The sequence below is a fragment of the Bicyclus anynana genome, chromosome 9 (genome assembly GCF_947172395.1).
Source record: "Bicyclus anynana chromosome 9, ilBicAnyn1.1, whole genome shotgun sequence".
In the NCBI taxonomy this organism is placed as follows: Eukaryota; Metazoa; Arthropoda; class Insecta; order Lepidoptera; family Nymphalidae; genus Bicyclus; species Bicyclus anynana.
This window is the reverse complement of record NC_069091.1, coordinates 13,851,607-13,868,880: the sequence shown is the minus strand read 5'-3', so window position 1 is coordinate 13,868,880 and position 17,274 is coordinate 13,851,607. Positions and strand designations below refer to the sequence as shown.

Below are 17,274 nucleotides of genomic sequence, written 5' to 3'. Positions count from 1 at the left end.
TAAAACAAAAAGTTAAAAACAGAAATATTTTTTTTTCAAAGACATCATAAATAAATTAAAACATCAATAACACACGACATACTACAGAAAGCAGGGCAAATGGATAGAGCTGGACATTTTGAATGTAACGAAAACAAAACTTCTAATGGTCGGCTATGACTAGATACAGGCATTAATGCGGTATAAATAGCAACTTCTAATTTTAAAATCTAAGATTCAAACAATATTAAAAATAGAAATAACACAATGGGCAACGATTTTAAACTATTAGATATGTTACGTGCCTATGAAATCACCGCAAAAAGTGATACGAATTTAACTACTACACTGAGCGCACACATGTACAATTTTGTGTTTACTGACATTATATTATATTTATGTATATATAGTTTTTAAACTTCCTCGACATTATAGACAAATATTTAGGTATTATTTGTTATACTATATTTGCTTTGTGACTAAATGAAATTAAAACAATAAGGCACTTTAATTTGCCTCAGTTTCGACGAGCTAGTGACATATCTAATAGTCTAAAATCTTTGATAATGGGCTTGGTTTGAGTAGCAGTAATGATTAATATGTCTCAATTAAAAGAAGAATAACATAATTGGCTATATTGGTGTAACCAAGCAATATAAAATTTATAATTGTTTTATTATTTCGAAATGGCAAACTTTGGCAAGCATGTTTCAGGCAATCCTTTACATCAAAGTACATTAAGTTAAATTAGATCCAGCTCTTTCAAATGACGGCCAATCACAGACTTTATAAATTATTTTAGCCTCATTAAACCTAATATCCATCTTTGAATTTAATATAACAAAATTATAGGCGTTAAAATTATAGCTAACTACTTAACATTAGATTTTTTCATAGCACAAGCAAATACTATGGCATACGATCTTACAAGGATGTCGCAATTTTAGTATATAACAAAGGCAATTGGAACTTAAGTGATTATAACTCCGTAAACTTATCCCTAATTTTGTACTTTAAGGTTTCATTTTTGTCAAAAAGTTAGGCAAAATATTAAATTGTTTCTGGCAAGCGAGTACGCGTTTCATAACTTACTACGTTCGTAATTACTAATGTTTTTGATTAACAACTAAAAGTTCTGTTACAACTGATTGATAAACAAGGCCGGTACCTAAAGCAGGCTGTAGGTCATGCGGTCGACTTCGTTCACCATGGCCTCAATCGAGGCAAATTCCAATCAAATGTTGAATTTTAAACAGATTTCTTTCACTTCCTTTTGTTTACGACCTTTTTCTTTTCACATATCAATATCAATCAACGCGGAGGTGCTTGCGGCGGAGCTTCCTCTAGTTTACCCCAAACTACATTACACATTTCTCGCACTAGTGCCTGTTCACCAGAGTCTAAATCTGGCGCTGGCCTTCTTCTTTCCCTTTCTACTCTTTCTCTTACTTCTAGAACTTGAAGAGCACGAACTACGGCTTCGGGTCTTTCGTTGTGCCCCGTCCCAACACCTTTTTCAGCTTCTAAACGTCGTACTTTTTGTTCTAAATCTCGAACATATTGAACTGTACGTTCTGCGAGTTGCGGATGCGTCATAGACACTGTAGGCGCTGGAGGTCGAGCTATTTCTTCGGCATTTGTTCCACTGCTGCTACCATCTCCGTCATCTCTTTCTCTTCCAGCAGCACGTCGGCAATTAACGCACGTACTCCTTTCTCTTTCTTCATCAAGATATAAACATAATTCTTTTAATTCTAAGTTGTCTCTTATCAACTCCTGTTGTTTGTCGTCTAACTCTCGCAATTTACTCTGATATGCTGACACTTCTTGTCGCATTACAGAAGCAGTATACCGACCGAACCTTTGCCATTCCCGTGCCAACTTTCGTCCTTTTTGGCGATCGTCATCCAAAAAACAACACAAGTCGCGAAGTTCTTGATTATCTTCACTTAAGCGACGATTGGCCTCCTTCAATGCTTTTATTTCATCTAAAAGTGTTTGAATTTGCCGCCTCTGATCTGCGGGTTGTCTGGCGCCGTCAGATTCTATACGCTTCGTAAACTTAAGCATGTCAGCGGAGCGCCTATGAATTTGCTCTTCTTCAAAGTTACGTTGTACTCTCTGAGTGTCGTCGGCACTTCTCGCCCGAGCCGTGGTCTCGACGGGCTCGTGAACAATCGCTTTCGTCACTATCTCACCTGGTGGTCTCAATGCACGAAGGGCGGCAGCAGGAACGGGATATCCAATCGGGTAACCCTGAAGATATTTCACTTGCGGATATGGGCCACTAGGATACAAAACTGGCATAGAACTCTGAATACCCACCGGGTATTGTAATGAAATGGGATCTATAACTTGTTTCACAGCGTGAGGAGGTTTAAACTCTTTAGCGGCTGCGTCTGTAGTGGCTAGTTTCGAGCCCGCAGCGGCAGGTGGCGGCGGATGATAGCGCGGTGGAAAGTTGACCGGTTCTGGGCCCTGTTTACCTAGTTGTTGTTGTTTGTGTTTAGTGAATTCGCCTGAATTTTGTCTGATTGACATTGTCGTTGGCACCGATTCGCGAACGGTCATCAGTTCAGTCGCGTATTCGTGTGGATATCTAGGCACATTTCCAAACCACGAGGATTGCGTTCGTACAATTGTAGCAACATGAGTTCAACGGCTGGTCCTTGAATGAACGGAGGTGGGGAACGTCGCCGGCTGCGTAGGCTGCGGACCGTGGCATTCACACAATTAAATATCGCTTCAGGGTTCACACTGCGGACTGGGTTTGCGATGTTGCGAGTTATGTTTGTAATTGATGATTAGCGGTTTGCATGTCAGTTTTGAGGTTGTATTGGTGTTGTTTGCGGAAAACAGGTTACGGCGGAGACTCTGAATGACGAGAAAACGCGGGCACGCGCGGGGCGCGCGGTTGTGACTGGCTCGGCGATACCTGCGCCTGCGCAGAGACTCTACGCAGTCGAAGGCTTCGCGGCGTCCCCGTCCCGCTCTGCCGCACTCTCTCTTACCTGTGTACGCACACATACGTGTCGCAGGTACTCATTCACACTGAACACATACAAATTCCTAGCTACACTACGATGGTACGATTTCGCTGCTTTTTTTTTGCTCTCACATTGTGATGTAACAGAAGACATCAAATACTTAACACAAGAAATATTTTCAATAAGTACCACAATGTTGAAAAACCTATATGCGGGCACTAATTTAGTCTCTTTATAACCAACTACAGGATTGTACTATCTAACTTATCTCATAATTTCAAAGTTAAAAATCTCTGACTACAAGTTACCTTTATTGAATTTTTTACTACAAATAATATATTTTTGTGACTCTAGCCTTTGGATGTCTTTTTAACAAGAAAAATATTATTTTCTCCGCTCAAATTAAAGACTGTGCTAGAAATTAATAGGTAGCATTGCTACCGAAATTCGTATCAACCCATATTCGGCTCACTGCTGAGCTCGAGTCTCCTCACACAATGAGAAGGATTAGGCCAACAGTCCACCACGCTGGCCCAATGCGGATTGGCGGACACGCAGAGAATTAAGAAAATTCTCTGGTATGCATGTTCACGGTTTGAGACACGTGATTTTTAATTTGTTAAAATGCACACAACTGAAAAGTTGGTGGTGCATGCCCCGGACCGAATTCAAACCCTTCGTAATCGGAGGTAGAGGTCATATCCACTGGGCTATCACGGATTATACCTCAATAGCCTAACCGAATTATTATTTTATACTTTATTAATTTATTTTACACTTGCACAATTTTGTGTTTAATTTCATTATATATTTTTGTATTTATAGTTTTTACACTTCCTAAATAGACAACCACAACTCGACATTTTAGACAATATTTATTGACTTATTAGGTGTTTATATAACTTTAGTTGTTTAATAAACGACTAAATGAGATCAAGACAATTATGCACATTTGTCTGCCTCAGTTTTGATGCGCTAGTGCCCTGTCTCTAGTATACAATATCGTTGTTATAAGTTTCATTTATTTATTTGTCCTTTAAAAAAAAACAATGTTGATATAAACACTATTAAAAAATTATAAATATATATATATAGAGAAAAATACAGAAATAAGCTTTTTACTTAAAAATTTCTGGAAAATTTTTAAAGTATGAAATTTTTGAATATGAAGATCACTTTTGGGGGGCAAGATGGAAAATACAAAAAGAAATTCAAACTGCATCATGCGACACATCAAATGAAAGGTCTTGTTGATATGAGGATTTTAAATTTTTTTTTGTAATTCTGAAATAAATAGTTTCCAAGTTATTTAAGAAAATGTACCCGAAGTCCTAACTCCTGAAATTCACCGGCGCTCCGCAAGCGACCGAGGCCGTAATCTATACATTGGCAATACTATATTTCACACGATTGCATTCACATCGTAACCACAGTAGTGGGACCCGACTCCTCGCTACAGTACGTGCAGTCAGTACTGAATGTCCCAGTGGCAGTTGTTGGCAAGGATGGCGCGCGAATTGGGCGCGATTGTCGCGCTTGCGTTATTTGCCTGCGGTATGTAAAGTTTTTATACGTGAATATTTGGAATATGTGATGTTTATGAAATGTAAGCGTGAGTAGAATAAAAATTATGCGTGAAGTTTGGTAATTTCGTTATTTTTGGAATGTTTTGATATAGAATTATTTATCTAAATTGTAAAATTTGTATTAATATAACCGGCTATTGAATTTAAATGCGAAAGTAAGTCTGTCTGTATGTTACCTTTTTACGACTAAACGGCTGAAACTTTCAAGATAAATAGTAAATGGGACCTTGGAGCAAAATATAAGGTACTTTTTGACCTTAAAATAAAAATAGAAAGGGGTTGAAAGTTTGTATGGAAAATCCTTAATTTTTAGTGTTACAGTTTTAAAATGTTGTTATAAATCATGAACAAATTACGAAATATAATGTGATTCAAGAATTTTTAAAATTAAATCCCTAAGAGGAGAAATAGGGGTTAAAAGTATACATTGATTTGCACGCGGACGAAGTCGCGGGCGTCCGCTAGTCTTTAGACAAAAATGCAGTTTTTACATCATGCAATGGAAGCAGTGCCTTGAAGTGTCGTCATCAACCCATATTGAACCCAACCCTTGAAGTGTAGAATACAATTTTTTTTTTCTTTGTACAATAGGGAACTTAAGCTAATTTATCCTAATATTTATACAAATCACGTCTACCTGGAATGGTGGCAAAAATACTGGCTGCATTTCCGCGATCAGCCAGGCTGATCCTTTGCCCAAAAAATGAGCCAGCCCTTCTCGAGTTGAATTGAACTTCTTCACAACTTCACAAATTCTTCACCACAACTTGTCGCTCTTTCCAGTGGTGGAGGCCCAACGGAAGCCCATCAAGGAAGCGTTGTTCCTCAACACGGACATGTTTAACTCCACGATGGAGGATTGCGTGTGGCGCCGGGAGCGAGAGCCTTGTCCTGATCCGAACGTCACTATTAACTTGTATACTGAAGCTGAACCGTTTAAAAAAGAGGTTAGTACCTACTCTTAGCTTCTTCTTCAAAAGAGCCGTGATAGCCCAGTGGAGTGAATGATAGCCTTCAATTCGGAGGGCGTAGGTTCGAATCCGGTCGGGACATGCATCTAAAATTTTTCAGTTGTGTGACGGTAAACGAACGACAGTGAAACGGTGAAGTGTAATTCTCTACGAGCGTGAAGTCTGCCAATCCGCATCAGGTCTGCGTGGTGGACTAAGACTAACCCCTCTCTCTCTGAGAGGAGACTCGTGCTCAACAGTGCGTCGAAGTAAACTATAAGTAATAGCGATTAAAGTCGACTTTACTTTGAAGTTCGAGGTAAATTCAGGCTTTTTTAATCCATGTTTTTAACCGACTTCAAAAAGGAGGAGGTTCTCAATTCGGTCGATATTTTTTTTTTTTTATGTATGTACACCGATTACTCAAAGACGCCTGGACCGATTTCAATAATTCTTTTTTTGTTTGAAACGGTATAGTCCCCATTTGGTCCCATTGCCATCATGTCAAGATCTGATGATGGAATCCTGGAGAAATTGAGGGGAACTTTCGAAAATTATATGGGTGTCTAGTATGTTCGTATACTTTTCCATTTACTACTTTTAAGCACTACAATTTTATGAAGGTTTAAAATCGACCTGATGATGAAGCCACAAAACAGACGAGGGAACTCCTCGGCGATTTACAGCAGTTACCTTGTGTTTGGGCTTGATTGATTTGTATTAATGAGAACTTTCCAAATAGATAGGTTGTGACTGTCATTTAGTGGGTTGGTGATGAAGACCAAGGACAATTAAGGGAACTCCTTAATAGTTTACAGTAACTACCTTGTGTTTGGCATTGATTAATTCCTATTGCTGAGAACTTTCTACCTAGATGAGTTGTATCTGTTATTAGGGGTCTGATGATGAAGACCAAGGTCAATTAAGGGAACTCCTTAACGGTTTACGGTAACCTTGTGCTTGGGCTTGATTAATTTGTATTGCTGAGAATTTTGTACCAAGATGGGTTGTGACTGTCATTAGGGGTCATGTATTCGTTTGAGATGAAATTTTACACTAAAAATGGAAAAATAATAAAAATTTTAATAAAAAAAATACAACCGACTTCAAAACCTAAAAACGTACCCACTAAACTAAAAAGTGAAAAATAACATTATAATATGTTCTACCTGCTGATCAATATGAAGGCGGTGCTTAGCCGGTTAGCTTAGTTGTCTTAATTTAAGCCATTTCTGACAGGACCACACGAAACAACACTGTCTGCAAAATCTAAATCTATAAGATATTCTCACATGGCTTGAATTAATACATCACCGGCTTAGCACCGCCTTCATACTGATCAGCAGGTAGAACATATTATAATGTTATTTTTCACTTTTTAGTTTAGTGGGTACGTTTTTAGGTTTTGAAGTCGGTTGTATTTTTTTTATTAAAATTTTTATTATGTTTGAAAGACTTTTTTTTTATATAGAATTACTAAACAGTTTTAGTAATTCTATGCTTTCGCAAATAGGTTGAGTGATGAAATATTTCCTAAAATTTATATGCCTGCTATGCCTAGACAAACAAATTTAATATATTGAAAAGAATGTAACATAATAATGAAAATAATGTATAATTTATGAGTAGAAAACTTTCTAAACACAAAATCTGCTTTGTATTCTCGAGGCGCGAATAACGGCGAAAAGTGCGTGCGACTCTACTGTCGTACTTACTCGTACAGAGAAACATTTCTGTTGAGTCTTTCGTTCGTTATCAACCTATATTCAGCTCACTGCTGAGCTCGAGTCTCCTCTCAGAATGAGAAGGGTTAGGCCAATAGTCCACCACGCTGGCCCAATGCGGATTGGCCGACTTCACACACGCAGAGAATTAAGAAAATTCTCACATATGCTGGTTTCCTCACGACGTTTTCCTTCACCGTTTGAGACACGTGATATCTAATTTGTGTAAATGCACGCAACAGAAAAGTTGGAGGTGCATACCCCTGACCGGATTCGAACCCACACCATCCGGAATCGGAAGCAGGGGTCATATCCACTGTCATATCCACTGAGCTATCACGGCTCACTGTTGAGTCTTTGCCTTTACCATAACTCAAAAAGACACATGGGGCTTGATCCTAGAACCTTTATACCCACGTAGGTCTGTAAAAGCATTGCAAATCACTCAGTTTTTGCTAATTTTTCACTTATACCATTTTTTTAAAATAAGCATAAAATCATAACAGAACAATGCATTCTGCTTCAGCAACTTCTGTATTATTATATTTATTATTTTACTAAAATTTTAATTCCGATTTTAAGTAGTAATGCCGATATTAGTTGTTGCATCTTCTTTAATCACTCGGTTGAAAATGAAAGCTTTTGAACTCATGGTTTGAATGGTTACGAACATAGACGATATGGTATGTCCATAGACGATATGCTAAGATTTTTTTTTGGTACAATGAAGTAGCATCGAAAAGGTAGGTAGGTAGGACGTAGGTACAACAACTAACTACATACAATAAAGGCCTAGGAAATAAAAAGTGTTTTGCTTACCATTCTCATTCTGAGAAGAGATTCGTGAGGATAATATGGGTTTTTAAAGATGATGATGATTAAAAAGTATGTGAGATCGAAGTCCTTGATAAAAAAATAAAAACCTTGTAATAGTGATCATGTAATACGCCCTTAGCCATTGTGGTATTAGATACTTATCGCAGTAACATGAGCACACTACCTTGGCCCTTTGGTAGACTTACTGCGTGACCTTTGCATCGATCTTCGTTCAATAGAAACACAATGAACCTACTCTACCTCTCTATGTGGTTGAAGCTTGTATTCACCTATTGTATTACGTGATCGTACATACGACGATATCCCAGTGGTTAGCCGTGATAACCCAAAGGATATGACCTCTGCCTCCGATTCCGGAGGGTGTGGTTTCGATTCCGGTTTTGCATTTTAAGAAATTAAATATCACGAGTCTCAATCGGTGATAGAAAACATCGTAAGGAAACCTGCATTGCAGAGAATTTTCTTAATTCTCTGCGTGTGTGAAGTCTGCCAATCCGCATTGGGCCAGCGTGATGGACTATTGGCCTAACCCCTCTTATTCTGAGAGGAGAGCTTAGCAGTGAGCCGAATGACACCATGCCTTCATAGGTCAAGTTATTTGTGGCTATTTTTATCTCTATAATCACATGGGAATAAGTCTTTTAAAAAAAGGTTTTTATTTAACATTAAAAGGCTCTGCTTCTTTCGAAGACACTAGGTAGTCTTATACGTACATCAGCACAGAACAGATATGTACAAGTAATAACAGTAAAAAATATATAAACTAGATTACCTACTGATTACGCAGATAACTTTTAGAGTATCATACTAGCTATCAGTGGCGAAGGATGGAATTTTGACGAAGGTAAGCCGTCCTAAAGAAAAAGAAATTCATACTACATAATTACAATAATGAACATGTATGTGTGGATTTTAAAAAGGTAACCCGTCGGAAATCAGCCTGTATGGGCTCTTCGCCGCTGCTAGCTATTATATATACTACGGTATCTATGTCAGATCGTTCTATGGAGGTATACCGTTGTCCGTTACTAAGCTATTGAGGTGTCCCTCCAAACTAGGGCTAGCAGTAAGTAGTACCTACTGGTTACTTACCAGTTCAATTTTCAAAGACATGATTTATTTTGTGTGTTAACGGAAATACTTACTGACATAATGTAATTTTATATCTACATCTTTAACGGCCTCCGTGGCGCAGTGGTATACGCGGTGGATTTACAAAACGGAGGTCCTGGGTTCGATTCCCGGCTGGGCAGATTGAGATTTTCTTAATTTGTCTGGGTCTGGCTAGTGGGAGGCTTCGGCCGTGGTTAGTTACCACCCTACCGACAAAGACGTACCGCCAAGCGATTTAGCGTAGATGCCGTGTAGAAACCGAAAGGGGTGTGGATTTTCATCCTCCTCCTAACAAGTTAGCCCGCTTCCATCTTAGACTGCATCATCACTTACCATCAGGTGACAGTGTAGTCAAGGGCTAACTTGTAAAGAATAAAAAAAAAAAACATTTTTGTGCATTAACACTTATTCTTTTAATCCTGAAAAATATAAAAAAATATATTAAAAAAGTGTATGTCAGCTCCGACGCACGAATGGAGTTTACTCTTTTAGATCGACTGTCTAAATAGCGTACATAGTGTATGTTGCCCTGCAGCATACACTATGTACGCTGCGTGCTCATACGGGCACGCTGTTGGCGGCAGCACACGGTGAAAGGTGCGCAGAATAGGTTGCGCACAAAAACGTAACGCTGTCATTCGTTCATCGAATTTTACTGCCCATATTTTTTCATACCGGGGGGTATAAATGAAAAATCGATTCTTAAGGAGTAAACTCCAAAAATGATACTGTAACAGCAATAATGTAACTTAATCATGTCCCTAACTCCCCATTCTCAATTAACTTAGCTTTGAAGCAACCCTTCAAATACACCGTTAAAGATATTGATTTAGTGGTTGCCACGAAGCTAAGGGTATACAAATAAGCTATAAGGGTATAAATACTAGCATACACGTAATTGAGATTCTATGTAACAAATGTCATCCCGTACTTCCTGGTGGATATCATCAGTAGGTAGATGACATTTTTGCACGTTGTAGAGTCAACATCTCCTGAGGATGTTCCGGTTCCGGACGAAATACTCTCTACGTACGTAGAGAGTATTTCGTCGCACCTGGGTGACGTTGTCGCGTGACTTTGTCGGCTTTTCGCGGATAATAGCAAAATAAATAAATTATTATATATTCATGATGAACTTCCGCAAAGTAACACCTGCTTCTATCCAAGATGACATTTTGGCGATTGATTTGATGTTTATTTTAACAGATTGACAATAAAGACCAAAGTAATGAATAGGCCAGCTGGACCCTTAAACTTGCTTGCAAAGCCATCACGATCCAAAAGCACTGACCTCATATGAGATCGATGTCCAAAAGCCATACTTTTCTACCGTACCTACTTACATACTCATACTTACGTATGAGGACGGTCTAACAAACTTTAAGCTTCATAATTTTTTATCGTAGGCTCTTGTAGTATTATATTTAATTTAAAATATCATCATCACACACATCATTGACAGCCGATGGACGTCCACTGCTGGACATAAGCCTCTTGCATGGACTTCTAAACGCAACGGTCTCGAGCCGCCAGCATCCAGCAGCTCCCTGCAACCCGCTTGATGTCCTCGGTCCACCTACTTGATAGCCATTCCAGCACCTTGGGACCCCAACGTCCATCGGCTCTTCAAACTATGCGACCTGCCTATTGCCACTTCAGCTTTTAAAAATATACTGCTATGTATTTGCATTTTAAATATCGACAGATTTCTTGTTTATACGTCACTTCATTGTGTAAGATAGTCAATAGTTATCTAAGCGATGGCTTGTTATGGGTAAGTATTATAACATATAACAATGCAAACAATTCTTATAATCTTTCGAGTTTCATAAAAAGATATTTCTAAAATTTTTGTGAAGACGTATTTACTAAAATCAAGTACAAAATACATAAAAAAGGACTAGTAACTGTAGTAGCAGTGGGAGCCTGAAATTCTGTCTTAAATATCTATTAGACCTACCAAAGTTATCTATCGGGTTGCAGATAGTTAGAGCTACCCGAGCGAAGTTGGGTCATATCATATAGTTACGAGTAAGTAGCTTGTACACTCACAAAACTGATAACTCTAAACAATGCGATGTTTTGCAAGCGCGTACCGCAGCCCATAGGTTTTTACACATCTAATGTAACGCATTCCTCATGTTTCACCCTAGATAAGTATATGTAGGTTGCTTTATCTTAATTGTAACATCTACAAGTATATTTTAATTGTTATACTTAATTATAATTGCCATGAAATACTTTATAAACAAAGCGCAATAGAAAGCGCTGGTTGGTCAACCCACAACCGATCGAGGCATAAAGCGAGTTGCAGGGAGCCGCTGGATGCTGGCGGCTCGAGACCGTTGTTTGGAAGTCCATGCACGAGGCTTATTTAAGTCCAAAAGTTGAACAGACGTCAATGATAACTTCGTAAACGTAGCTACAGACTTAGGTACTTACTTATGCCGTCGTCGTCAACCATAAACAAATTATATCTTGTTCATAGGATTTAAAATAAATATAGTTTCATACAAATCCATGGACTACCTACGAGTATTCTAACAACGGGTTAATAGTTTAGTGTGAACTTATTTTCTTTTTAAAAGTTGGCATTAATATTCTTCATTTATGAAATTCCTGACTCTATATACCTACTCAAACGTAGAACAATGAGACGACGACACTGTTAGATTTATTGAATGAGTCTCTGTTTCAGGTTGACTTGTTCAGCGAGGACTGGCTCCGTCAGAGCAGCTGGGAGCCGTCGCACGAGAGCATCCTGCTGATACACGGCTACGCGGGCGGAGACGACACTCTGCCTATTGTCGTGCTGAGAGACGGTAACATTTCCTGTTCAGTAGGCATTTACGAAGATCGTAGAAGTAGGCACCTACTATGTTCTCCGTAAAAAGTGAACATCAAATACATTAATACCAAGAGCAATTGATAAATGGAGTAAATAAGTAACAGTAAAAATGTTATAAATTTCCTCCAGGACAAAGAGTTCTGTTTACAACGGAACAGTTGACTACTTATGTTACAATAGAGTAAGATCCCAACACACACCCTGACACAGCAACCTTGGGTTTTTGTACCGTCTCATGTAATTTGAATACCTGCGTGTTTGTGGAGACTTACTCTGTGACATTTGGGCAGGTACCAGGTGAGAAAGGTACTAAAAAAAGTGTTACTTAGCTTAAAATAACTTGGCTGATTTTGTAGAATATTATTCTGAAACAGTATCAAAAGTATCACACTTTTCACTGACCAGAACTTTTGTCGACACTTTAAATCTCCAATAAAAATAATCCTCAGGGCAGTTGATGCTGCCTGGCCATTAAGTGAAGTGTTTTTAACCAACTTCAAAAAAACAAACGCGAGCGATTACTTACAGATTGATAGATAACGGGAATAGTGGATATAAAGTTAAAAAAAGTCATACCGATCAACTTGAGAAATTCCTCCTTTTCGAAGTCGGTTAAAAAAGATGTTTACGCGGATATTGTAAGTGTAGCGTAGGTATCCCGTATACAACAGGTATATATGTATATCTCATGTCTACATTTTTGCGATCAAGTGAAAGTCTCCCCCGAGAAGCTTTGGCGCCAACGAAACTGGCGGTGCATAGTGTATTCTGCATTTCCTTTCCCATGACTTTCACCGATAATGCAGTTCAATACCCCTCATATAACGAAGGGCTTGCATATTTGCGACGTTATTTTTTGGGTTTATGCGAACTTACTAAATATGGTGCTAGCGAATATCTGATTGTGAAATGGAATCTTAACTTATATAGATAATAGTTTACGGCTCATAAGAAACCATTTATTTTTTAAAGAATAGGTATTTGGCTTATCCATTTAATATTACTAAATACGGTGCTAGTGAATATCTGATTTTGAAATGGAGATAATAGTTAAAGAGTCTGCGGCAGTACGGCTTCTAAGAAACTATTTCTTTTTAAAGAATATTTGTCATATCCATTTAAATATGACCAATATTCCAATTCCCCTCCAACTAATCGGATACGACAAAAGTCCAACGGGCGGGGATCGAACCACGACATTTCAGTGATGAATCCCCTTTATTTCTCAGCTCTTGAGGCTTAATTGACAGGGCCGGCCCGTTCATATACGGTGAACGGAGCAGTCGCTCCAAGCCCTAAATGATAATCCTAGTCAACCGTAGATGGTACTGCGTCTGATTTTCAATTGATCACCCTAGAGTATAGTCGAGATCTTCGCGTTCCATTCTTACATTACACTCATAATTTGGCATAGGTCATCATCAACATTATATCAGCCGATGGACGTCTACTGCAGGACATAGGCCTTTTGTAGGGACTTCCAAACATCACGATACTGAGCCACCTGCATCCAGAGAATCCCTGCGACTTGCTTAATGTCGTCAGTCTACCTGGTGGGGGGTCGGCCAACACTACGCTTACTAGTGCGGGGTCGTCATTCCAGCACTTTGGGACCCCAAGGTCCATCGGCTCTTCGTACTATGTGCCCCGCCTATTGCCACTTCAGCTTCGCAACTCGTTGAGCTATGTCGGTGACTTTGGTTCTTCTGCGGATATTCTCATTTCTAATTCGATCACGCAGAGATACTCCTAACATAGCTCGTTCCTTCGCCGGCTTGTGAATCTGAGCCTTCTTATGAGGCCCATAGTTAGCGACCAAGTCTTGGCATAGGTATCTGCAATTATTAGGAGCAAACAGGAGAGGCGCCATAATTCGATCTCGCTCCATTTTAAAATTTACTTCGGGACGGCGCTGTTAATTGGTTTCTTTTAGTATTTTTAAACCAGAAAGAAGATCTTTTTTTTACCCGACTGCAAGAAGGGTTATGTTTTTCGCGCGTATCTTGTATGTATGTATGTATGTAATATTCTTTATTACCTCATATCTTCCAAACCACTGAACGAATTTACGTAATTAGGATATCGTTAGATTTGTCTCAATAACCCAAGTATTCTTAGGTGAAACTAAAAAAATAACAAGACGACTGTGAGACGCTATAGACTCGAGGTGAAATTTTTTTTTTTCAATACTGCAATATGGGTATCAAATTCAAGAACTTTTTGTGAGGATTCTAAAATGGTATATCAAGGCTATGTTTAAAAAAACTACAATTAGAAAAACATTATTTACTAGTTGTCTATACAAAATCCGCGAGGCGGATGACTATAGGCACAGTATACTTATTGTACTGTGCTATAGGCGCGAGCGAGAATGTCTCGGGACCTTAGATATTGGATAGAATGATTTTCTTCTATATTATTTAATAGGTCCCGACTGTTTTCTATTTGCTTTCTACACTTCTGTACTGAGCTTGTTTTTTTACAGTCGGGTTTTTTTATTTGTTTAGTCATTTTTTTTTAATGTCTTCAACGTCTTTGCAGCCTACCTCCGTCGCGGAGGCTACAACGTGTTCATGATGGACTGGGGCCAGCTGTCGCAGCCGCCGTGCTACGTGGCGGCCGTACACAACCTGCGGCCCGTCGCGCGCTGCGTGGCCGAGGCGCTGGGCTCGCTGCGGCGCGCCGGCTTGCGGCCCGACCGCCTCACGTGCGTCGGCCACTCGCTCGGCGCGCACATGTGCGGCATACTGGCCAACTACTTGAACTTCAGACTCAATCGGATCATCGGTAAGAAATAGGGCGTAAAAATAAATCTAGGTAAGCAATTTAACTACCTAGATTTATTTCTGATCGAATAAAGTTTGTTATCGCAGCGTTGCAACGACTTGCGGTTCGAGCCGTCCACATCTCTTGTTGTGTAATTCTTTATGTAATTATTTACTTGGGATAGGCGGGAAGAGTGACTTGAGTGGAAAAGGGGAGTGTTTGTTAACAGTCAAAGGATCCTTTAACCCTACACACAACGTTCACAAATGCGTGACATCACTCAAGGTCATGGTTTCAGTTCGATTTGTTAAGTAAGTTGTCCTGACAAATGTTGTGAATCATATAAACTTTGTTCGACATTAGTTTTTTTCTTATTTTTGTAATCACCTCTGAGTCTTCAAATGGTAATATTAATTTTAAGGGGGTGTAATGTTACACCACCATCAACTCCATGCTGCTAATGATATTTTTTGGAAGATGGAAATACCTAGCTCAACAGTTCCTAGTCCAAAATCAAAAAATCAAAAATTATTTATTTCAAGTAGGCTCAGTTTACAAGCACTTTTGACACGTCAGTTGACTATTTGTAAAGATTCTACCACCGGTTCGGAAGGCAGGTTCTGCTGAGAAGATACCGGCAAGAAACTCAACAGTTGCTCTTTTGAAAAAGTCATACAATATTATAATTTACAATTGATAACAATTACTGTTTACATTTCTTATAGTTTTACTTCCTGTGTGAAGGTGGAAGCTGATCCAACGGCCTCCAAGCATCTTTATCATTAAGGAACTCATCAATGTTGTAGTACCCTCGACTAAGTAAATGTTTTTTTTTAACACATTGCTTAAAGCTATGCATTGGCAGGTCCATCACAGTCTTGGGGATCTTATTATAGAAGAGTACACCAAAACCTACAAAAGATTTTTTTACTCTTTGGAGACGATTTGCAGAAATAACTAAGTTATGCTCGTGTCTAGTAAGACGTGGGTTTAAATCTCCTTTTCGTTTGTACAAATTAATATTTTGTCTTACATATACTATACTGTTATATATATATTGACAGGCTACTGTTAGTATACCTATTTCTTTAAACTTTTGACGAAGGGACTCGCGTGATTTTAATTGATATATTGCTCGAATTGCTATTTTTTGAAGTACAAATATAGATTGTATATCGGCAGCCTTGCCCCACAATAAAATACCGTAAGACATTACGCTGTGAAAGTACGCAAAATAAACAAGCCTAGCTGTATCGACATCAGTAAACTGTCTTATTTTTCTCACGGCAAATGCCGCTGAGCTAAGTTTACCAGACAGTTTTTCTATATGAGCACCCCACTGAAGTTTACAATCCAAGGTCACTCCCAGGAAAACTGTGGAACTCTCCATTTCCAGTGTTTCACCATCGATCATTATAGACTTATCTAATTTTTTAACATTTGGCAATGAAAACTCAATACATTTAATTTTCTTGGCATTCAAAAGTAGGTTATTTGCAGTGAACCAATGCGACACATGCGATATGGCACGGTTTACGTCGTCAGAGTTATCTTTATTTCTGTCGGACTTAAAAATTAAGGATGTGTCATCAGCAAACAGTACAATCTCACATATGCCGCTGACATGGTATGGTAAATCGTTTATGTACACTAAAAATAGAAAAGGACCCAGAATTGAACCCTATGGGACGCCCATTATGGTAGTGGAACCGTGCGACTTTATATCATTTATGCATACCTTTTGTGTTTATCACTGAGAATACGAATCAGGACCCCATAACCTGAAGCCATAAGATATCTTTATGGCCCATAAATTGAGGATTAAATTTCTATCCAAGTTTGTAAATTTGGCCGATATAGGTACCTAAGTAAAGTTATTGTATCTTCAGGGTTGGACCCAGCGCGGCCCCTCATCAGGTCTGCGCCAGCGCTGCGGCTGGACCCGGGCGACGCGCGCGCAGTGCACGTGTTGCATACCAACGCAGGACGCTACGGCGAGGGCGCGCGGCTGGGACACGCCGACTTCTGCCTCAACGGGGGCCGCAGCCAGCCTTACTGTGAAGACACGCCCAGTACGTATCCCCAGGGTTAGACCCAGCGCGGCCCCTCATCAGGTAAGCGTCAGCGCTGCGGCTGGACCCGGGCACACCAACGCTTGTATTTAATCCCTACCCTCTTGTACACCACACTGCCGGTTGCGTAACTACAAGATAGAAGGACTGCTAAAATAATGCCTAACTGGGCAGTGAGATGAGAAGTTGGTAATCTCTTAGATTAACTTGGTTGAAGTAGGTTGCAACTTTAACCAATGATATTTCATACTATATTCATTGGTTTTAAACCCGTCAAATTGTGCTTAGGGTTACCTATCTTAAGACTGCATCGTCAGGGTAGATCGAGTCAACGTCTAACTCTATCATTATTAATTAAATAAGTAGGTAAGTATATGAATTAAGCATCGTTTAGTATAGAATAACTCTCGCA

The 17,274-nt window shown here is 39.2% G+C and overlaps 2 protein-coding genes across 3 annotated transcripts in view; one reads left to right on the top strand and one right to left on the bottom strand.

Annotated features, from left to right (window-relative positions):
* Positions 1 to 12: 12 nt before the first annotated feature.
* On the bottom strand, positions 13 to 2,912 carry LOC112053243 (coiled-coil domain-containing protein 85C-A). The gene has a single exon (XM_024092615.2). The coding sequence runs from the start codon at positions 2,548 to 2,550 to the stop codon at positions 1,291 to 1,293; it is 1,260 nt and encodes a 419-aa protein (XP_023948383.2). The 5' UTR covers positions 2,551 to 2,912; the 3' UTR covers positions 13 to 1,290.
* The window catches only part of LOC112053247 (pancreatic triacylglycerol lipase-like), an 18,216-nt gene continuing 3,817 nt past the window's right edge, over positions 2,876 to 17,274 (top strand). Inside the window, exons 1-5 of one of the 2 annotated variants that reach the window (XM_052883338.1) lie at positions 2,876 to 3,017; positions 5,336 to 5,499; positions 11,875 to 11,998; positions 14,566 to 14,811; positions 16,680 to 16,862. In XM_052883338.1, the coding sequence (XP_052739298.1) occupies positions 5,389 to 5,499; positions 11,875 to 11,998; positions 14,566 to 14,811; positions 16,680 to 16,862 (664 nt within the window). In that variant the 5' untranslated portion in view covers positions 2,876 to 3,017; positions 5,336 to 5,388. Of the gene's footprint in view, positions 3,018 to 3,068; positions 4,521 to 5,335; positions 5,500 to 11,874; positions 11,999 to 14,565; positions 14,812 to 16,679; positions 16,863 to 17,274 lie in introns of those variants that run through there. The other variant, XM_052883337.1, reaches the window with a different exon arrangement.